The sequence below is a fragment of the Danio rerio genome, chromosome 21, assembly GCF_052040795.2.
Source record: "Danio rerio strain M-AB ecotype USA chromosome 21, GRCz13ab, whole genome shotgun sequence".
NCBI lineage: Eukaryota > Metazoa > Chordata > Actinopteri > Cypriniformes > Danionidae > Danio > Danio rerio.
In genome coordinates this window covers 17,863,920-17,888,413 of record NC_141041.1, presented here as the reverse complement: position 1 = coordinate 17,888,413, position 24,494 = coordinate 17,863,920, and the positions used below count along the sequence as shown (strand labels likewise).

General features: G+C 35.0%; 1 protein-coding gene across 1 annotated transcript in view; it reads left to right on the top strand.

Annotated features, from left to right (window-relative positions):
* The first annotated feature begins 900 nt into the window (after positions 1 to 900).
* The window catches only part of unc5da (unc-5 netrin receptor Da), a 357,597-nt gene continuing 334,003 nt past the window's right edge, over positions 901 to 24,494 (top strand). The window contains 1 exon segment of the mRNA NM_001328349.2: positions 901 to 1,388. Within this exon segment, the coding sequence (NP_001315278.2) occupies positions 1,298 to 1,388 (91 nt within the window). The 5' untranslated portion in view covers positions 901 to 1,297.

Genomic DNA, 24,494 nt, shown 5'->3' with positions numbered 1-24,494 from the left:
CCAGGATAAGCTTTGAACAATACGATGACAGTATTTTGAATACTGATTTATTTATTTATTTAATTTAATGTCATTAATTGTATTTGTTTGTTCATTCTTTCATTCAAGTGATAATTCTAAAGCTTTTACACTGGGTGCCCCAGTCTTGAATATTCCTTTCCAATTTAATAGTAATAACATTTAAAAACAGCTCAACAACTTGTGATTGTAAGCTGATTATAATTGCCATTGTTTTCATTAATATAATTAAAGTGCTTGTGGTTAATTATACACACATTAACATCATCGCTGTAATGTAAAGTGACCTCAAACTCTAATAGCCCTTCATTAATTAACAGCCATATTACCAAGGCATGAGACTGTTGTTTTTTTTTTTTTATATATATAAAATAAAAGAACATACAAATATTAATATAAAATTAATATAATTGCGTGTGTTTTATTTATATTTCATGTTTAGAATGACATGTTTTCTAATGATCGCGTGTGTTAGCGCGCGGAATGCGTAAAATTCAAAACTTGGACTGGAATGAACTGCCCATTGATTGCAGAGTGCGGGAAATCGCTGAGTCCGCTCCACTCACGCAGTGATTCCACACTTGCTTTTTTATTCAGTGGGACAACACAGCTTGCCTGTATGGCTTATTTTACACATTTCTCTTGTCTTTTTTTTATTTAATCCGTGGAAACAAAATTTATGAACTGCGTAATTATTGTCTGCGATGCAAATGGCTCGACCAATTAGGCCCTACTTGTTTACAGACATAACTACGACAACACTCTAGCTCGTGCGAAATATTGCTTAATTGAACATCCATTATTCTTCCGAGCAAATTACGCACGAGAGACGCGCCGTCGCTTCAGCTCTCAGCCCAGTGGCCCCCAGGAGCCCGACACGATCTGTGATGAAATCAGTGTAACGCAACCAGCTGTTCATATGTCATCTCGAATTTAGGCGACATCTGACATGTATGCTCATGTATCATCTCTTACTCAGGCGCATCTGGTCACTTCGCGGCACATCCGAGCAGCAGGGTGAAGGACAGCCGCTGCGCTCCCTCCGCCCTCAATCACCCTCCGCTATTGGCCAGCGCGCACCGGCTTCATTATTCCAGTCTCACGGAAGCGCGAGACACTCACTTCAGCACGCGGACGAGAGATTCGCGCAGAACTTCGGGGTTTATCGCTACGGGAGGGACCTGTTACTGAAGCCAAGGGAACGCACGGCACATGCATGAGAGCGGCACACGCGAGCGGCTCCCCGGTTTAGTTGGGGACGCAGGAGAGAAGCGCAGAGATGATGGGACGCTTTGGGAAGAAGGGACGACACTCCTGCTTTGGCTTCCTCGCGGTCCTGATCCTCCTGCTGCCATATGCGATGGCTAGAGGTAAGAACAACTTAACTGTTTGCGAGAGCCTTAACATCATACAGTACTTTCCCCTATTAAGCTCTCTTGGAGAGTTCGTGCACTCCGTATGTATACGCATTCTTTGGGTGATGTTCTGTTATGACTGTGTATAATGTTGTTTTTAATGCCGATCACGATTGTTGCATTATCGGAAGCTCTTTGGGATGAAGCATGTGCTATAGGTGCGAATTCTCGTATAACTCTGTGCACGCTTGCACAAGTATGCGAAGCGCATCACTGAACCAAACGCCCGAATGGACAGAGATGCTTTAAACAGAAGCGAGTGCCAGTGCACAGGGAAATGTGTGGGGCTCACTGTATTTTGTAAATGTCTGTAAAATGAGAAATGACATTAGCAGCCTCAACTGTAAGCCTTCAACATTTCGGTCTGCGTAAAGCGTGTGTTTATTGGAGTGAGAATGCCAAGCGTGCCACGCGATGCGCAGCGCAACAGGCAAGAGAGGCGCCTTTCCATTTGATTCTGCGCGCTTGTTCTTGAATGAAAAAATCGTGCAACATTTTGAGTTATAACTTGCAGTAGTTATATTTACGAAGTGTAGCTATACATGGATTAATGTACTGCTTTACTGCAAGATATCACTTTCAGAACCTTTAAGCACTACATTTTTTACTTGTTTCATATTTTAGGGTGATCAGTCATCTTTATAATGGCGTTTTATTACACTTTAGGCTATTTACACCATTATTGTATTATTTTAAGGTTCTATGTATTGGTCATATTTTGCTTAATGCTATATATTAAACATGGAAAATTAGATTTTATTTACCACATATGTTAGCTTTCTATAACAACAGAACTAAACAACAACATGTAATAATAATAATAATTATTATTATTATTATTATAATAATACATATTATTATTATTGTTGTTGTTGTTGTTGTTATTATCGTTATTATTATTATTATTATTATTACTATTATTATTATTATTATTATTTTTATTATTATTATTATTATTATTATTGGTTGTAGTAGTAGTAGTAGTATGTATGTATGAAAGTGTATATTATATATTTTAGTTAAAATAAAATTTAAGTTTTGGCTGTTATATTTAGCTGTATCTGTTACTATTGATATAGATTTGTTTTGAACTGTAAAATATGTAATAATAGCTGAGGCATTGTTATCATTTTTTTAGCTTCTGGCCGCAGCTGACATATTTTATCATATATTTACCATATATTTAACAGGATCTTTTCTTTTCTTTTCTTTTCTTTTCTTTTCTTTTCTTTTCTTTTCTTTTCTTCTGCAAAATGTGACTGCAAAATCAAACGGTTGGTATCATTTTAAAAGAGCGATGCATTTTTTGATTAAATATTAATATGTAATATTTTCAGAACTGAAAGCAGAAGTAAGGCAGCAATTATCTTATGTTAAGAGTCACTGATGCTTAGTAAAGAGGTGGTCGGGGCACAGCCACTCTGAATACAAAAACTATCATTAAGATGTTCAACCAAGATAGATTAATTGGATGTTTATAAACAAGTGCCCAATTAGCTTTTCATTAATTGCCAGTTTTCTTATTTTTGTCTATGTTGTGACGCTATGAATGGTATATGCAATTTGAGGCAAAGCAATTAAAAAGAAACCTGATGCTTAGGTGGGCAATTTGAAGTTGATGGTCTTGTTATAAAGCAGGAGTGCTGTTATTACCTAAGGCACCCCTAAGGGCCACTTTTGAGATCTGTTTTGTGTATCTGGCAATATTGGCTGCTTGAGTTTTTGCTGGGGTCACAGAATCACACATTATGTAAATCAAGATTATCTGTATGATTTATTTAAGTTATATCTATCTATCTATCTATCTATCTATCTATCTATCTATCTATCTATCTATCTATCTATCTATCTATCTATCTATCTATCTATCTATCTATCTATCTATCTATCTATCTATCTATCTATCTATCTATCTATCTATGTTTGCTTTTCTGATATTTAAATGAACGTAGCATTGATTTATTTGATATCGAAGGGTGTTAAAGTGTTAAAAAGTAAAGATACCAAGACTCTGCATCAAGTTTTGTGAGTTAATCAATCCAGAATGTTCTTTCTCACTCTGGTGTTTGCTGCTAAGCAACATCTGACCTCCCGATTCTATCATCCCTTATGGTAAACTATTTGCAAGTCTATTAGCAAATTAGCCCTCAGGATTTGATCCTCCTCCTTTCTTTAAACTATGGAAATCAGCTCAAACTGGCCTAACATTCATAATTAATAAGTTCTTCTGCCAGCATTAAGAGGGCGTTGCGTAAGATGTATCCGGAGATATCACTCTGTTGGTTCATTGAGGGAATTCATTAATATGCAAATGAAATCGTGTCATTAAAATATCCAATCATCTGTCATGTTCACTTACACCGCCTCGAGCGCTGACATCATCTACTGTTTCACATCCGCGCTCAGAAAAGCTCCACACCTGTCAGAAAGAAGTTGTTATTGAAAACCATAAACAAACCCAAACTATTACAGCGTTCGCCACATCGCCTGTGGTCAGAACGTTAAATGTCATTTTCCTTTAATGTAACGTGGGCTCTTTTTTTTTTACTTCATAAAGTTGATGCAAGACACAGAACGGAAATGTAGCCCTGGGCGGCAGTAGATGGAGATGTAACTGTGCCCGATTCAGTGATAGAGGCGCACATGGTAATGAGTTCGAGTAGCTTTTGAAGTCTCCAGAGAGGTTCTCTGATGGCATGAGTTATGAATAAAGGCAGCGCGTTCCGTCTGAACATAAGCAATGTTTAATTTATCCTCCAGTATCGTTACACTGACTCTCACAGTATGCTTTTTGACATCTGCACACATCAGAAGCAGAACCGTGATGTGAATTTGCACCGTGGGATGCGATTCTTTATGTTTCGTATTAGTTTTTTTTAGAGGCACGACTGAATATGACATAAGTATGTTCATCAATAGAACATTACTCACAGGATATCTGTTAAAGCTGACACATTGCAATGTTCACAACCATCGCATACTGTAACTGCAAGGCATACATTTCCCAGAATGCATCAGCAGTGTCCCCGGAGAAATGTTCTGTCATGTTATTGTAAGAGCTTGTCATAAACCTGGTTGCTGCAGAGTATTTATGAGAGATAGAGAGAGAGGACCAGGCCTTCTCATCCTCAGGGATCGAGAATGGAGCTGGAACAGAAGTTGCTTGTTAGGAAGATGGAATCCTCTTGTCATTTGTCTTGGGTGTAACATGGAACGACAGCCCTTTCCCGCTTGTTCGTGCTTTTCAGTTCATACATAAGAAGCTTCATGTTTTTTTTTTTTTTTTGCTGTGTAGTGTTCATGCATATGTGTGAACAGGTGTTTGTGTTTTTTCCCCTAAGAGGTTTGCCATGCAATCCATATGTGCTGCGTTTGTCAGGAAAATCTCAACAAAAGGTCACGTTTAATCTTTCAAACACTCATGAATTTTCAAAAGGAGGGAGGATCTTGGTTACGGCGTGCATTTTCAATAACAGGAGAGCAGCAAGGGGAGATCTATGATGGAGGAGGCTGAGTTTGGAGATTTTTGTGTTTGTTTGAATAATTTCCTTGGCTTTGGAGGTGGCATTTGATTTGTTTTTAGTAGTGTTCTTCAACACTGTAGAATAGGGGTTGGTTGGAGAGAGATTAATGTCCTGTAGAGTTTACTCTCCAACATGCCCCAAAACACATGCCTGCGGTGCTTCTAGTATGACTAGTAAGATTTTAAATACCCCGTAAGGTGCTTTTAAATGTGCATTTTTATTCAATGTTCGATGTAATCTCAACTGAAAAATGAAGAGAAGGCAGGACATACACTGAAAAAAAAATTCAAAGATGATTTTTTGGATTTACTGTTTTTAAGGGGTTGTAAACAATTTATTTTGGCTGAATTTGAACAAACAAATAAAGTTTAGCATAACTAAACTTAATTTGTTTGTTTACGTTCAACCCATATAAATTGTTTGCAACAATTCTGCTGAATAATTTTTTTTTTCTGTGTAGAGTACCCCCTCCTTTAAAAAAAACAAACAAAAAAACAACCAATAGCGTTTTGTTTTCTCACAGCTCTGCAAGTGAAAGTGCTTGAGATCAAGCGTATCAAATGAAAAGCAAATGAGAAGTGTCTTAAAGGGGGCAGGGCATATCGGATACTAGAGAGCATTTGATTGGTCAATATGTGATAAGAAACATAATATGACGTGAAAAAACAAACATTTAGGATCGGGGGTGGAGTGGGGTCAGAGCACTCACTCTGATCCTCCGGGCTATGCGTTGGGTGGGGAAATTTCAAATTGAACCAAAACAAACGATAACAATTGGCTTAATATTGGCAATGAAAATTCAGGACATTGTAACCTGGAGAAATCAAAAAAAAGTGTCAAACTACGTTTTACATGTTTAAATTGGTTTTATAACTTCTAAACCTGAAGTTTGTCATTGTTTTGTATCATACTAGCTTATAGATGTCCTTGAAGACAAACATACTGATACTAACATCTAAGCAACATCATTTTAACTTGACTGGACCTTTATAAACTGGGTCAGGTATGTTCAATTGAAGGTGGAGCTAAACTTTTTAAGACAGTTGCCCACCAGAGGTCCATTCTTGGTATGTGGACTACTGGGTTAGCAGGATTATGTAATTAATGATTTGATACGATCTAGGATAGTTTCAGAAGTCATCCGGATTTTGTTTTTATAGCAACAAGTCTAGTTGCTCAAACCTTCTTGGAAGCAGGCTTATTTCATAGTACAATAACTGTGTAATCCATTCTGTTTTTTGCATCTGAGAATCACCAGTATGGCCATTAGAATAGAAGTGGTTAAAGTATGCTAGCCAAAAGGTATTTCAACTTAACTGTCTGAAATTGTAAGTTTGTTTGAGGGTGAAAAATGCTACAATGTTCTCTTGCCAGTCCTGATTCTAACACAAGCCCACAGCTTTTGATGTGGTTTTCGTGGATGTGCTGTCAGTTAACATGGTAAATCAGTTCAAAATCCACACTGAAAAATTAATTTGCGAATTGGACAAATCTGAATACATCTGTTTTCGAGTCAACGTCTCACTCAGTCTGTTCAGAGTGAGTAAGCTGATTTTGTTAGGGACAGTTCAACCATAAATTAAATTACTATTTAATTTTCTCACCCTCAAGCCATCCTCGGAGTATATATAAATATTTGGTCAGATGAACACTTCCAAAGTAGTTTTAAATTGTATCCTAGCTCTTTTGTGCTGTATAATGGTGTTAAATAGTGGCTTTTATTTTGAAGCTTACTAAAGTTGATAAATCTGTCATCAAGTAAACCCATACACCACCAGGGAATTGATCTGCTTTTATAAGAAAATAAATTCTAATTTTTAAATTATAAACTCCAGTCACTGACTGACTTGTGATGGTGGCCGAATGCACGTTACCAAGTGTTGAGTGCAAATGACATATATGGTGTGTATATATCATAAACATGACATATACTGTATATTTTCCTTGTTAGCTCATTTCCGTGAACATCTACTACCACATCAGGTACCTTTCCTCAATTGTACTGTATGTCACTTCGGACAAAAGCGTCTGCCAAACGGCTAAATGTAAATGTATATGACGCATGTCGCAAGACGCGTAGAGGCTCGTGTATGTGGCACTGTTGGAATAATATACTGTGTAATGTTATACAGTAATGCCAAGCCAACTAGTTTTCTTGTTCTTCGTCATCTACATTGGTAAACAAACGGTGTGGTAAGTGGTTTCCGCAAGACTGGTCTATTCCCAAAGCCTGTAATACAAATGTGTTTTATGTCATTCGGTATACATCACACATTATTCTAGCGTTTGGCCACAGCTGGAAGACAGAGATTGGAGTTTATAAGTTAAAAATGAAAAAAAAAAAATATTTCGCTTCATAAGACATGCGCTAACTCATTGTTGGTGTATGGGTTAATTCAATGAAGTATTTATGAGAGTCTATTTAAATCAGTGAATCATTAACTAGCATATTTAATAAACATTTTTTTTCTTGCAAACTAAACATCAAGAAAGTACTTTATACTTTTAATTCTTAAGTGTATTAAAAAGCAAGTGCCTTTGAATCTTGAAGGACTTCTTCTTTCACTGGATTAATATTTCATTAGGATACCTGTACTTTTGGCTGGAGTGCTTGATTTGGGTACTTTCTCCAGCACTGGTCAAAAGTGAACAAAAGAGACTGATTGAAACACCAGGTACAAAAAGGAATGAGTCTCCTTTGTGTGTTGGGAGCAAGTTGACCCCAAAATGCAACTTAATATCAAGTGTAAATAGTAAAATAGTTTACAAAATGATGCACATCAGAGTTTGGCCAAATCAAACACATCAACACTACATAGAAAGCATAATATCCTCCTGCACACTCTGTGTCTTCTAACAGCTTTTACTTCAGCAGAAAATGTTCCATCTGATGTTTATCTCAGATGCCTAAAAGTTTCTTTTTTTTATCGGACTCCATGTGGTGACACATATGCGTAATATTTCCTACATTAAGGCACCAAAATGGAAATATGAGGAACAAAATAATGATGCATTTTCATGTTTTTAGGTCCGTTGCCGTTTCACTGAAAAATAGAGACTCAATCTTTGGTAACATAATAAGCCTTTTTACACAGTAATCCTCATAAATGATTGTAAAATTTGAAGAATTTCTTCACTGATAAAAACACAAACGTACTGTTCAAAAGTAGTGTTTTTTGATCACCAGACACTCTGGCTAGTAGTTTTACAACATCAATAGCCACTCACCATTTTCACTAGCCACCACTTTGTTATCTGGACATTTTTTTTTATGCATAGAATTTGATTTTGGCATGCTAAAATGACTTGATTTAGATTTTGAGTTATGTCCACATGCCTCCTTCATTTCACTTTTTGTGTGTTGTATATGACCTTGTTTATTAAGCATGATCAAATGAGCTGTGGTTTCATAGTGTCGAAGTGCTATTAGTTTTTATTTTACATGACGCTTCAGGGCTCAACACTAATAATTTTTTTCTAGCATTTTTTTCTAGCCACATCAAAAATAAATGCATAAAAAGTAATAGTTTGTAGCTCAAAATAACTGTAAGCAAAAGAGAGCAGGTGAAAAACATATCATGTGCGATAATAATAGGATGATCACATGCACACAGTTAATGTAAAGGCCCTTTAATAATCAGTTCAAATAATGGTTAAAGCGGAAGCAATCGCTGGCCCTTAAAAAACATTTAAAAACATTAAAAAATCAAGCTCTTGAAAGCAGCAGGACTGTGGGTGCACTTTTTGTGTAGTCTGTTTAAAAGAGAACAGATAATAGATGCTTTACGCAAGGAACTGTTTTAACCGTTTTAACCGTTAAAACTTTTTTAAAGTGGCTGTCTAGCCCGTCAGTTGAAATGAACCCTCATTTGGCGGGCTGGCGGGTGTTAAAGTCAGGCCCTGCCCATCAGTACCAAAATACTCTAGTTTTCTTCATCAACTGGAAGTCATTTTATTGTTATTATTATTATTTATTTATTTTAAAGTTAAAGGCACTGTATTAGTGAATGGTAACACAGAGTATATTATCTTAACACAGATTGCCAGTAAAGACTGTGTGTATTATGGAATATTGCATAAAAAGATACTTAATGGAAATGCCAAGATACACATAATTTAAAAATTAACTTAAAAACATCTGCTTAACTGAAAAATGTGTATAAACTGTGATGGAAACATATTTAAAGAACACATTTCAGCATATACATCTTTTAACAGATCATGTGATAATATAAATAGTTGAAATGTGACAGCATAACAGGACAGAGTACATTGAACACCTTGAATTCATCTATTTATCTATTCTCAAATGTTTTATGCCATATTCCAGTTTTGCACATAATTCCAATATGCATCTTTGGATGGAAACTAAGTACTTGCACCGTTTGAAGGCCAAACTGCTAGAAAAAAAGAGGGCTGTTTATACTTAACAATAAAGCCATTACCTTTTTGGGTTGTGGGAGGTTGATGGGCCAAAATAGCAAAAGCACTTTGAAATCATAAAACACAGCCATTTGAAAAAAACAAACAAACAACAACAACAACAAAAAACTTTAGTTTGCTTGGCCATTTTATTTAGCAATAAGGATATTTGTAGCTCTGAAAGTATTGCCGCTCAGTTCTCATGGCACGTGCCCACACCACAGTTTCATTCCTGAGTGGCCTTGTTTTCCGTTTCTCCATCTTCATTTGCGTCCCCTCAGAGTGCTTTTGAGAGAGTGCTGAATGAAGAGCCTTGGAGATTGCTGTCTTTCCTCTACTGACCCTGAGTTTCACCACAAAGGCATAACTCACACCATTAACCGTGAACTCCTGAGAATGAGTGCTTTCCTTTCTCTTTCCTCTGCACTATATCTATTTAGCTTTTCAGCATGCAAGACAATCCTGACTATCAGGTGTAAATATTATGGACTATCATACATTTATTTATTTTTTCCTGAGTGCTAAAACTTTCTTTTAATGTTGTGGCCTTCCTGTTGACTGTTTTTTGTGTTTTATTTTGTATGTTTTGCCTTGAACTACTTGTCAGAAGGGTAAAAGCTACAGATTAGGATGTAATAAAAATAAAAGCACACAAACAAATAAATATTATTATATATTATTTTTAAAAAATTTGTGTGTGTATATATATATATACACATTTATTTTTTATTTATTGATTGCTTTTTCAAAATACAAAAATGTTCTGTCTTTCTTATTTCTTTCTTTTAATATTTAATTATAAAATCTAAAAACATTTATCTATTTTTTATTTATTTATTTATTTATAATTGATTTTTATGAAAATAAAGTGTTACCAATAAACATTAACTGAAAATGTGTTACTTTAATTATATTATTTTCTATTTCAATTAACTGTGAAAAAGAGACATTTACATGGCAACTCACTAATTATAAAAAATATACAGAAAATCTAAAACAAATAATAATAATAATAATAATAATAATAATAATAATAATAACGATAACAAAAAAATCATAATAATAATAAATTAAATAAATAAATAATAAAATAATAATAATAATAATGGTATCACTGTGACAAAACCAGATAATGGGGTGGGGGTGGGGTGGGTTCACTGAGGCATATTGCCAAACATAATCGAAAAAATTTGAACATACCATCCCCCGAAAGTCATTGTATAATTCACACCCTGTTTATAAGGTATAAGTTGGGTTTAAGTTTTAAGTAAGATTAGGGATGTGGTAGAAGAATATACTTACACAAATACCAATAAACAGTTAATATCTTAATAATACCCTGGTAATAAGCTGGTATAGTTGATAGTGTGAATTGTGACTTGAACTGTGCGTCCATTTATTTTATTTTAAGTTATTTAAAAACACTTTTATTTACATTTCAGGTTAACTATAATATTCCTGCTTTAAAAGCATTTTTATGCTCTGCTGCATTCTAACCCAGCCAAAGTTTTGCTTATTCGTATTATTACAGTTGCCAATGCAATGATGACAAATTAACAGGCACTCATGCAAACACACAAACACATTGTAACGACTGTTTGATGGATATCATGAATCAAACTCTGTGCAGTTATCACACAAATGTAAACTAGTTTAATGTATTCTCCCCTCATTACCCCACCATGACAGATGTCTGCTTTTGGTCATTGTATTTGAAAAATGATCCGACGAGTTTCTTTGATGTAAATCGATATCTCTCCAAAATATGAATATTTCATGTTTTAATAATCAATTGCAACATTGACAGAGATGTAAGAGGTTGTCTGTAATAAAATATAACGCAATTTAATCTCAGAGCTGAGATGGCTGCGCTGTCATTGAGCTGTTTTCTGATTGGCCCATGGGCAGTATTGATCACAGTGAGACTGGCAACATGAGCAAGCACAACTAGCTAGCAAGACAGTTGTACAAGCTAGTTGTGTGTGTGTGTGAGTTTGTGTGTGTGTGTGTGTGTGTGTGCTGTGCGTGCGTGCGTGTGCATGAATGCTATGTATTGTCTTTAAAATGTGAAACTGTGCTGTGATGTGACATTTTCTAAAATTCTGTAAAAATACTTTTTCTTCTTTTTTGCTGTAGTTGTAGGTATTGTAGCTTATAGTGGTTAAGCTTAGGTTCTATACACTACTTTAATGCTATAGGGATAGTATTCTTCGCTGATGTGAACATTTTATATACTGGAAATAATTACCATGCAGTTTCTGTTGGTTAAATACAGGTTTATGCTGATTAGGTTTTAATGGGTGATGTTAGCTGTTTAAATGTTTGTTTATACTGGTTTGTGCTTCTAGATGATGTTTTATGCTGGTTGAATGCTGGTTTTAGAAAGTCAAGCTGCAGGTTAAATGTTGATTAACACTGTTGGTTAAATGATGGCTAAATGTAGATTTATGCTGGCTAGATGTCGATATGTGTTATTACTTGCTGCTTTATGTTGGATAAATGTTTGTCTGTTTTGGTTTTGTGCTAGTTTATGCTCACTAGACATCGTATTTGCTGGTTAAATGCAAGTTTATACTTGTTAGGTGCATGGGTACATGCTAATTTATGCTGGTTAAATGCTAATTTATTATGATAAGTTTCTAGTTAAATGTGTATGCTGGTCAAATGCAGTTTTTTACCAGGTAATTGCAGCTTGGTTAAATGTAAGTTTATACTAGGTAGTTGTGATTTATATGTATTAAGTGCATGTTAAATGTTGGTTAGACACTTTTTATGATAGTCAAAGAAAGGTTCATATTGTTTAGATGTGGCTTAAATACTACTTTATGTCGGTCAAATGCTAGTTTGTAATGGTACACTCTCAGACATAAAGGTATGAAAGCTGTCACTGGCATGGTACCTTTTCAAAAGGAACAAATTTTTACCTAAAAGGCCCATATTGATACCTCAAGGGTACATATTAGTACCCAAAAAGTACTAAAGTGTTTTTCTTAATTTTTTTAAGTACTAATATATACTTTTGATATACCAATATAGACAATTCAAGTACAAATGTGTACCTTTTGAAATGGTACCACCCCCGTGACAGCTCACGTATCTTTAATACTGAGAGTGTAAGGTGCTGTAGTGGTTAAACACTTTGTGCAGGTTTGTACTGTTTATACTGTTCTGCTGTTAAACTGTGCTTTAAACTGGGTAAATGCTAGGCTAAATACTGGAAAAAGTGTTGGTATGTGCTGGTTAATGCAAATAAATGCTGGTTAGATACCTTTATGGTTGTTAGGTTAATTTTGTTTTGTTAAATGCTTGGTTGAATGCTTTAAACAGATTGAACTATGATTTATAATAATACGTTGCTAGTTAAGTGTGTTTGCTGGTTTGCAAATGCAGGTTCTTTACTGGTAAAATGCAGCTTTATAGTGGTTAAACGAACGCACACTGTAAAAAAATCTTAATGCCTTAAATTTTTAAGTTAAATCAAATTAACATTATGAGTCCATTGGATTTATATTATGTTAAACTGACTTAAAACAGCTCACTTCACTTAAAAAGTTAAGTTAGAACATGATTAACTCAGTTTAATAGGTAATAATGAGTTACAAACATGTTGTCTTGACTAATTGATCATATACAGTAGATTTATACTAGTTAGGTGTAATTTATATGGATTAAGCGCACGTTAAATGTTGGTTAGACATTGTTTTGCTATAGTCAAATGAAGGTTTATACAGTTTAAATGTGGCTTGTGCTGAAAAATGCTACTTTATGTTGGCTAAATGCTAGTTTGTAATGGTAAGGTGCTGGTTAAATACAGGTACAGTATATGCCGATTGGACACTTTGTGTGGGTTTGTACTGTTCTGCTATTAAACTGTGCTTTAAACTTGGTAAATGCTGGTTAACAATGTTGAGGTGCTGGCTAAATGCAGATAAATGCTGGTTAGGTAGGTTCAGTTTGTGCTGTTAAATGCTTGGTTGAATGCTTTAAACAGATTTATTTCAGATTTATAATGGTAGGTTGCTTGTTAAAGTTTGGTTTATTTTGGTTAAATCCAATTTTATACTGGTTTGACACTTTTTATGCTGTGTATGCTTTATGCTGTAATTATAGTGTACAATTGATGATTAAATGCTGCTTTTTTACTGGTAAGGAACTGGATTACACTTTTTTAACCATCTATACTGGTTAAATTGTGCTTTATAATGCAACCCAGGCTCATTTTGAAAATGTACCCATATATATATATATATATATATATATATATATATATATATATATATATATATATATATATATATATATATATATATATATATATATATATATATATATATATGGGTTATATATATCCAGTTTTTGTTTTCACAAATCCACCAAATTTCTGTCACGTGCCATTCGCGCTTGCTCTTTTCGCCTAATTCCACCAGAGGTCGCTGTTGACTGACTGTAGACTGACCGAATGACTGGCTCATGACAATTGACTGACTCATCCTCCTCCTTCCCTAAACCCAACCAACATTCATTTCAAAAGCAATCCAGAAAAAGAAATGCCCTCATGGGTGCCTGATTTTTACCACGGGTTCAGATTTTACCACATTCTCCCCCTGTTATTTACTTATATTACTTTTTGCCATTTTTGCCTTTTTTTTTTTGTCGTACCTGCTTTCTTGAACCGTTCTTCACCGAACTCAATCAACATTTTCGCGGTCTGTTCTGTGTCTCAAGTCCACCGACATACGTGGCAAGCCACTGAACAAACAGGTAACAGCCATCCATACAGAGGTAAGCTGTCAGCTGGCAAGCACGAAAAGGGACAGCATCACACCGCCCCATAGCATTCCTTTTAAAGATGAAATGCAGCCATACGTACTTCTGGCTACATAATTCATGATCTCCAGAAATGTATATGGATACATTTTCAGAACGAGCCTATGTTGTTATAATGGTAAGGTGCTAGTTAAATTCAGATTCATGCTGGTTAGACTTTTTATCTTGGGTTAATGAAGTTTCTGTTTATGTGCTGGTTATAATGTTAACATGCGCAAATATTGGTGTATGCTGGTTACATGTTAATGCGGGAGACCTTGGCTGCTAGAAGCACTGGTAAGAATTTTCATCAATCATTTCTCACCCCCTTTAAAATTTGAATATACCCAAAAAATATATATACAGTTTTGCTCATAACAAAAATTGCAAGATGTTTTTTTCAGGATTTCCAAAAATCATAAAAAAATGGTAGTTGGGCACATGGCCTTGGTTCATATTGAACAGTGAATCTGCCTACTGTTCTTCACAGATAGCCTCCAGGTACTGCAACTTCATTTTTCCTGAGTTTTCTTTAAGTTTCTGCTCACGATTGCTGATTGTTAGGTCAAGTTTTGCCACTTATAAAAACTTATATAACAATATTAATAATTCAAGTTAACTTTTTAAACAAGATAATTGTTCTATTGTTTTGTGAAATATGCTTCACCACACAATGCTTAAAGTCAAATGTACACAAGCACAGCTGTGCCATCATGATCTCATATCCTCCCATACACTAGAATTTTATTAAAACGGTAGCCTTGCTTTAAATAATGAGCGTGTCACTATATAATATTGTTCTATCTTCTAGCTCATTTCATACACATGTTCTTGAGGCCACTCGTAGGATGCGGTCTGTGTTCCGTGACCGGCAGAGGAAAGCGTCATGTTCTTATGCGCATGTATTTTTCATTCTCACACACACATTACAGAGGCCGTGTACAGTGTAGGGCTCACTGCATCCGCACGTTGATGTATGGTCAGCAGTGTCAGTGTAAAAATCTGCTGGTGCTTCACGCCTCTGTGACTCACTGCTTGTAAAAGAGCAGGAGAGCCGCACAAACCAAGTGTTTTGAGAAAAAAACATTCACACTTACAGCACAGAGCCAGCTCCAAACAGACACTTTTCTCCCCCGCGCACGGTTTTCCCTCTCAATGAAAAGTAGTTAATTTTCTTTACAGCCCTTTTAACTTCAGTGTGGGTTTAAAATATTGTGCGCATTAGTTTTCAGGTTTGCTTCCCTCTGTGAGATTGCAAACGTTCCTCTAAAAGCACATTGTCTTCTACAACTCGTTTGAGAATAGGGGAGAAAGTGGCATTTTCTTCTCATTTAGAAGTATCCTGTTATTATGCTATTCAGGCTGATTAAATAAGTTGTTGCTGCTTGTTAATTGAACAGACTAGTTTATGTGGAATGTCTCCGGTAATGTATATACATATATAGGTAGATTTTATTTTGAACTACTTTTTAAAAACATCCATATTTTAATCTGTTTAGTTCATAGTTGATTACTGTATATACAAGCGGACATTGTTGAATTAATAATTATGTATTTTTCATTTCACTTACTTTCCCCTTGTTGATTATGACACATGTTAGATAAAACTGTTATTATTTATTCACAGTTGTGTATTATTATACAAATCAGCTGGATGCAGGCTTCACTATCCTATATGTATTCATATTGTTACTTAACCCTTATGTACTCTTGAGGATGTTTTCATCCACTCTGGGCTTATTTTGTGTCTTGATTTGGCCATAACTTTTTCTGTGTTTCTGCTAGCAGAATGATTGTTGGTGACAAATCTTATTTTGACACATATTTTTAGAAAATGCTTTGAATTAAAAAAAAAAAAACCTCAATGATACACAAATTTACTAGCCTTTTGTTATGTTATAGATTAAAACATCCACTAAATTAAACTGCTGTAAAAATGCATCAGATGTATATATTAGATATATATATATATATATATATATATATATATATATATATATATATATATATATATATATATATATATATATATAGATTTTTTTTTTTCAAACATTTTTGCATAAATCTGTTAATCAACCTCCGTCCTGATCAAAACTACACAATTGCTTAGAAAATTACAGAATTTTAACTCATTAATTGTCAAATTCATAAATGATTTTACTCATTTGGTGAAAAAAAAACACACAAATGTACTTTCAATATAAAAAGTAATTGTGGACTAGATTTTTTAAAAAACTTTTATTAAAGTCTTAAACATGTGAAACATTATTGCCTTTGCATTGTTTTTGATATATTTTCTTTTTTTTCTCTCTAATCTACTGTTAGTGGCTGTTTTTGCCTCAATCAGTTGTTGGCACAATTAACCCTTTAGATAGGCCAGTGCAAAATAAGCTTATTTTCTGGATTTTATATGGAGTATAACAGCAAATTAAAATGTTTGAATGTGTGTCTGAGTGTGTAAGAGAGACCTTTACACACCCTTATGTGTCTGAAAAAAATCAAAATATGCATCTCAGCTCTCAGAACTCATTTCAATATTTCGTTTTCTTTTCGGCTTAGTCCCTTAATTAATCACGTGTTGCCACAGTGGAATGAACCACCAACTAATCCAGCATGTGTTTTACACAGCTGATGCCCTTCCAGCTGCAACCCATCACCAGGAAACAACCATATACACTCATTCTCACACATACACTACGGACAATTTAGCTATAAATTTACCCAATTTACCTCAAGTGCATGTCTTTAGACTGTAGGGGAAACCCGAGCACCCGGAGGAAACCTACGTAATCACGGGGAGAACATGCAAACTCTACACAAAAATGCCGACTGACCCAGCCGAGGCTCGAACCTGTAACCTTTTTGCTGTGAGGTGATTGTGGTACCCACTGCACCACCGTGATGCCCGCTTTCGGAACTACATGGAGTAAACAAAAACAAAGACTGTGTAATCAAATGTGGTTATAATGGCAGTCAATGGGGCAAAAACAGTACAACAGTAAATTAGGGAGAAAAAATGAAAAGCTAACAATGCATCAAAGCCAGTGATGTTATTAATTTTTATATTGAAAATATGCAATTTTGTGTGTTTTTTTACTAAATCAGTGATATAATTTGTGAACTTGGCAATTAAAGTAAGATAAGTTAAAGATTTATGCCAAAAAAATTGCTGCATTTTTACAGCAGTTAAATTTAGCGGATGTTTTGATTTCTAATGTAACAAAAAACTGTCAATTTGAACAGTGCACAAGGGTTAACAATATTAATTAACTAAACATATTAATTTAACGTTTAGTATTAATATTAATATTTTTACTCAGTCACAAGATGATAAATGGTATTGTTGTAGTCAATTGTTATTTGGGAATAACATAACATGGAATGTTACTGGCCGACCAAAAGTATTCCAGAGAGCTGTGTATTACTTTTTAAGACCCTTATCAACTCAATTCTTTAATAAATCTCATAATATAACTATATTAACTGTACAACTGCGAGCTAACTATTGCTAAAATGTGATTTCCTGACAATTTGCTGTGTTTTAGTCTTGTTTTCTGTCAGTTCTGAGTTAAAATAGCAGACAACTTTAAAGCATGTTATCCTATAAGCGTTGTTCTTTTATGAATGCACACGCCTCTGTGTCAATTTTAATTTTCTCACATAAATATAATAGTTATATAATAGTATTTCAGCCAAAATATGCTATCACACCTTTTTGTTTCTTATAGACCCACAAGCTGTCTGTGAACCATAGCACCTTTAGCAAGTTGATTCAAAAGGGCTAAGTGTTTAACATCACATATACTTACCTACTCCTACTTCTCACTGTTAATACCAGGTGATACTTTCTTTCCCTGCATTGCCACACACACACGTTGGCATTGTTGGTTTAGGACTCTATAGTTGTAACTTAAATCCCTTTCTCTTTCTAAGGTTCTCATTTTTCTGTCCTCCCATCTGTTTCTCCGCACACACATTATCCATTAATATCCTACTTTCAAAAACTTTTGTTCTTTTTACACGTTTTCTTCTCCATCATGCCCTTATGTACACTTTTTTGGCTTTCTCTTACACATCAAAGATACAATAGTGCGTTCATTGTTCCCCTTTGGCATTCGTTTTCGACAAGCATAGCCTTCTAATGCTTTCTGATCATTTGGATCATGCGTCCCCACTAAATGATTGGCCTGTATTTGTAGAATACAAATCATTTTATAAATACACATACTTTCAGAAAATATTTTGAAGCACCTTCCCCAAACCCACCCACTTCTGAACAACATAAATGGTAACACTTTTTTTTGATTGTCCATTTGAGTATTTGTAGACTGTCTGCTTAATATCTGGTGATACTTCTCCTCCAACAGACATTTAACTGACTAAAATAAACATGTCAACCTAACAGTCTTAGAATTAGTTGGCATGTAGATGCAATGTAACTTAAATTCAACAAATGGACAATCAAAATAAAGAGTGACCACATTAATAAGCATCAGGCAAAAAAAAGTGAAGTCATGCAAGTTATTGCAAAAACCGACCATATACTAAAGAAGTTGTACAAACAAGTTGTGTTGGATTCCAAGTCCTTTGAAGCCATACAACGCCTTTATTGCGAACAGAGTTATTTGTGAGTTGTGATGGGTAAGTTACTTTAAAAAAATAATAGATTACAAATTGCTGACTACTACTGAAAAATTGTGTTTTGATTACATTAATAATTACTTATTACTTATTATTATTATTACATATAAAAAGTAGTCAGATCAATTTACTTTGAAGTTACTTTTAAAACATATAGCCTATGAAATATACAAAATAAACATATCTTTCAATAACTTAATATTCACTGAAAAACATTACAAAGGGGTTGATCACATAGCTTGACATATTCAAAAGACTTAAAGAGACACCCAAAGTTCATCAAAACTTAAAAATTTCTTATTCAATTGTTCCAAACCTGTTTTCTTTTAATTAATTAATTTATTTTAACACAAAATAAGACATTTAGAAGAAAACTGGATACCTGCAACCATTAACATTCTTTGTGCTGCACTGCAGTGGTTGGATGTTCTGTGTTTGTCTGAAGTAATTAGTCTACCAAAATGTGTATATTCCAAACAAAGTATGAGACTGATCAGTCAGTTCTAGTCACGTGACTCATGGTTTTCAACTTAGGGTGCCTGGAAAATGCAAGCACACACAATATGCGCTCCCAATATGCTCCTGCGTGCATTGGAAATAACAAAGTTTTGTGCTCAAAAGTCAAAATATGCGAATGGCCCTTATAAGAGGCCACACTTTATTTTTACATTTAGAAGATACCTTCACTCCCAATCCTGCTCAAAAATCCAAAGTAGCCTGTTAAGGCTGAGTTGGACCACAGTGTTTTTGGGCACTGTTGTCCTCTTTGGAGACAAGTATCGTCATAGAATGCTTTTTATTTAAGTGCTTGATTTGGTCGAGGTTAAAGCAGTCAAAAGTCCTTTAGAGACTGGACGTAGACTGCATTTCACATCAATATTTTTGTTTTTACACTCAATATAATTATTGTCTGCATTTTCACTTGAAGAGTCAGCCAATCTCTTCTCCAGTTGTTTCAGCATGTTTTACATCACTTTAAACTGATGTTGCAGTTGGAAACCTGATTTAAAAGAAGTATCTTTTTCTTCCAAAAACTATATTTGTAAAGTAAGTAATGCAATTACATTGACTTTAGTAACTGTTATCACATTAAACAAATTTTAAACGTAATTAATTGTATTACTCTGTTCCCCAAAGGTTTAACTTGTTACTGTAGAACGCGTTACACCCAACTCTGTTTATGAGGTACTAACCATTTCAAATGATCTGGATATTGCTAATTGATATTCTACAATTTAGCATGACTTAATCAGTCATGAAACACAGTGGAAGCCAATAGGGTTTGACATCTACAACTGAAGCAAGACACTTTTTTTTGCACCAGTTTTTGAATTTATTGCAGTCAATGTCTGTCAAATTGTACAGCAGATAGAGCTGTACTTCTCTCCCCTCTCTACCCACTCTTCTACCCAAACCCCTATTCCTGTCCCCTTTCAAATTTCAGACTCATCACCAATTATTTTAAACTTACATCTTATACAGTAGGTTCCAATGATGCTCATAAGGAGTTAGTTGCTAATAACCCTTTAACTGCCCTATCTGAACATTTTTTTGGATTACATTTTTTAACTCCTAATATTGCTAGTTAACACAATGCATTTTTTTTCCAACACTTCCCATAATTATCTTCTACCAAATGGTTGATATGTCGTTTTATGGTACGAAAATGAATACATATTCAATGAAAATCATAAAACATGAAGTCCAATTTATTTAAAAACATAATCAAAATAAAACATTTTTGAGTACTAAATCATCTTTATTTTTTGAGTATGTATGCCATAAAATTTAGATTCTCGTTTAAATAAGAAGATGAAAAAGAGGAAGAAAGTCCATACCTTTAAAAAATAACCCGTTCTACCTAGGGAGACTTGGAATATTCATATCTTTTGAATGAATTACGACTGTAGTTACGTCTGCCTGCTATATCCTGTTTTTTTATATTGACAAATGGTTAGGTTTAATGCTAAGAACTGGCATACCTGCTCAAAAATGTGTTTATAGTTTAATAAAAATGAAATTGTTTTGATCGTTTACTTTAGAAAAATGTAGAACCCAGCTGTGGGAGAGAAAACGCATATAAATAAAAAATAGAAATCTGTTTGATGGAATAATTTATAATGGTTCTGTTTAAGTCAGAGAGGAATAAAATGTAAAGTAATTTTGTTTTCTGCCGATGGATTGGAACAACTGATGTCTTACTGATTCTTTATACTTGATGTCATAATTCTTTGACTAATATGCATCAATAAAAAGTTAAACTAGAAATGTTAAAGATGCAACAGCATACAGTAACAGTACAGCACTTTAATAATATGTAAAAAAATAAATAAATGTGATCACCCTAACATTTATTTTCCCAGATATTTTTGTCTCTCTCATACACTTATGACCTGCAGAAGACAAAACCCAGATGAATAAAAGAGGAAATGCTTCATGGCCACAAACGAAGGCACGGGACGGCTGCAGTATGATAATCTGGCTTTAACAAATGAAAACGACGACCCTGAGACGGCTCGCTGTGGCCAGTGCGCCCGAGGTCAATGCAGTCTTTTATTTTCCAATTAGCGAAAGAGAGGAGAGTCGCAGCCTGCCGGAGTCTCTCTTGTGGAGAAAATGTGCGGTCTCTCCTGCTATAGCTGTTTCTTCCGCTCCCTCATATAATTCCATTCCGTTCTGCGATTTACATGCAAATGAGAGCAAATTACTATTCATTCAGAAGTGAAATTGGGAATGTGCATGCTAATGCTAAGAGACCGCCATCATAATCTTTGTTCCCCGTGTTACCTGACTGCACACGTATCGGCGGCATGCGAATGTTTTCTGGCAATGCGAAGAAATTGAAATCCTTTAAAAGGGCACTTTTTAACATCCCCAAAATGCACAATAACAGAAATGAGAAAAAACACTAGTACAGGATAACACTGGAGGAAAAAAAGCCACTAATAATCATTACCCACAATTTCTCGTCTCTCTCTCTTTCTCTCTTCCATTTTGCAGCACACAAAGTAATTCAGCTTGAGAGTGACACAAATGATTGCTCCATCCGTGAAACAAAACTAATGCCATCTAATTATGTTTCGTATGTTTAGTAAGCGTGTTATGTGTATGCTTCATAATAATTGTGTTTGTTCATGTAAGTGCTCCAGTATATTTGGGAATGATCATTTGTGTTTTAACATTTTTTATTTGTGTGACCCAGGTCAAAGGTCATGCCACATGAATCTTTTAGTTTGCAGAAAGATTTAGAGCATAACTATGGGTGTATACTGTTTATAATAATATATTCAGAAGGGAAAATAAATATTTTTTCTGGGAATTTCTTTTTGTATTTTCTATTGGATTTAAGTCAGGTGATTGGCTGGGCCATTTTTAAGCTTGATTTTCTTTCTCTGAAATCATTTGATAGTTTCTCTGGCTGTGTTTAGGATCATTGTCTTACTGAAATGTCCACCCTGGTTTCATCTTTAGCATCTTGATAATGTAGATGCTGCTTGCGTGATTTTGTTATTCACTGTCTGCCAGTGTGAGTTGTCAGGCTCAAGCGAATCAAATGAAACACAAATCAGAAGCGTCTTAAAGGGGGCAGAGCATGTCAGGTACTAGAGACAATTTGATTGGCCAAGATTTGATGAGAAACTAAAGGATGAGGTGACATGAAAAAAAAATGTTGCTCTGTTAAGGCAGAAGTAACAAACTGCAAGCTTTGAATGTTTAAATCAGGTTTATATCTTTTAAATGCAAATTTTGTAGCACATTAGCTTATAGATCCTTAAAACTGCACTGTAAAATCTAAAATATTAAGGTACCTCAAACCATTTGAGGAAACCGATTGCAGCGAACATTTAGGTTCAAAAACTAATCCTAATGATTACTGTGAACTTAATCCATTTAAGTAAATTAAGTAATTTGAGGACAGTAAAACCCAATAAATGAAGAGAACTCAAACCAACTGAGTACTGTAAAACCCAATAAGTTAAGGCAATCCAAACCGTTTGAGGAAACTGATTGCTACAAACTGTTTGAGTTAAAAAACTAATCTATATTAATACTGTCAACTTACTCTATTTAAGTTGAAGTAATGAGGTATTAAATTAACTCATTACCTTTTACACTGACTGCAAAACTCTTTTCAAATGAGTAGAATTAACTTCCAGTACATTTTGAGTAAACTACACTCATTTCATTTGATAAAGTTGACTGTTGGGTTTTACAGTGTAACAAACTAAAACCACCATCTAAAGAACTTTATCTTAATTTCACCAGACCTTTAGGTCAATTTGATTTAACATTATATAAAGTATTTTTTTTTGTGTCTCACACCATTAGCCGTAGGTTTTTAAGTATCTTTGTCAAGTAAAATGTCCATTTTTATGCATTAATTCTAGAGAGAATATAGCATAAAGTCTTTCCCTGGATGCCAGCAGTCTGTTCTTTGAGTGTTGTGCCCTGCCTACCTGCCTGTATCATCATGCATATTTTATGAGAGTTTTTACTACTGAGTGATGAGGTTGCCTTCCATGTCAAATAGCCATCGGTTGTAGCTCAGTCTGTTCTGCGCAGCTGTCAGATTGGTAAGAGGTCTAAGTCAGCGTGCATGCAAGAGGGAGAGGGGGGTTTCATCAGTTGCACGCTTCAAAGCAAGCCGAATGCAGTAAGAGACCTTCGTGTTTAGATTACTCTTTCAATTTCTAAACAGCACACCTGCATCACCTGAGGCCACGGTGACCTCGGATGATCTGTTCAAGTTTGAAATGTGTTTGAAATCTGTTGTGCTCACAGTCTGCCTGGATGAGGACAGAGATTGCAGTTGTTTTCATGATCATAGTTGTTTTCATCAATGTGTATGGACGCGAATGGAAATGAGAGATTTCTGTATTTGTGTATATTAACTAGGGGTGGAGTGGCACGGTGGCTCAGTGATTAGCACTGTCCCTCAATGCAAGAAGGTTGCTGGTTTAAGTCCCGGCTGAGCCAGTTGGCATTTCTGTGTGGAGTTTGCATGTTTTCCTCATGTTTGTGTGGGTTTCCTCCGGGTGTTGAAAGGTATTCGTTGTGTAAAACATATGCTGGAATAGTTGCCGGTTCATTCTGCTGTGGCGACATCTGAGATAGAGACTAAGCCAAAGGAAAATGATTGAATGTATGAACTGGGTTGGGAGAAAAAAAATAGATTTATCGATGTATTGCAACTCAAAATTTCAGAAAATTCTGTATTCAAATAAGATTGCCATAGTCTTTAGAAGGGTGACACGGTGGCGCAGTGAGTAGCACGATCGCCTCACAGCAAGAAGGTCGCTGGTTCAAGCCCCAGCTGGATCAGTTAGTATTTTCTGTGTGGAGTTTGCATGTTGTCCCCGTGTTTTGCATGGTTTTCCTCAAGGTGCTCCGGTTTCGCCCACTGTCCAAAGACATGCGCTATAGGTGAATTTAATAAAGTAAATTGGCCGAAGTGTATGTGTGTGAATGCAGAAGTGTATGGGTGTTTCCCAGTATTGGGTTGCAGCTGGAAGGGCATTTGCTGCATAAAACATATGCTGGATTAGTTGGTGATTCATTCCGCTGTGGTGACTCCAGAGAAATAAAGGGACTAAGCTGAAAAGAAAATGATTAAATAGTCTTTAGACTCTAGAATACACTGCTGAGTTTGCTTAATTTGAACAAAGAA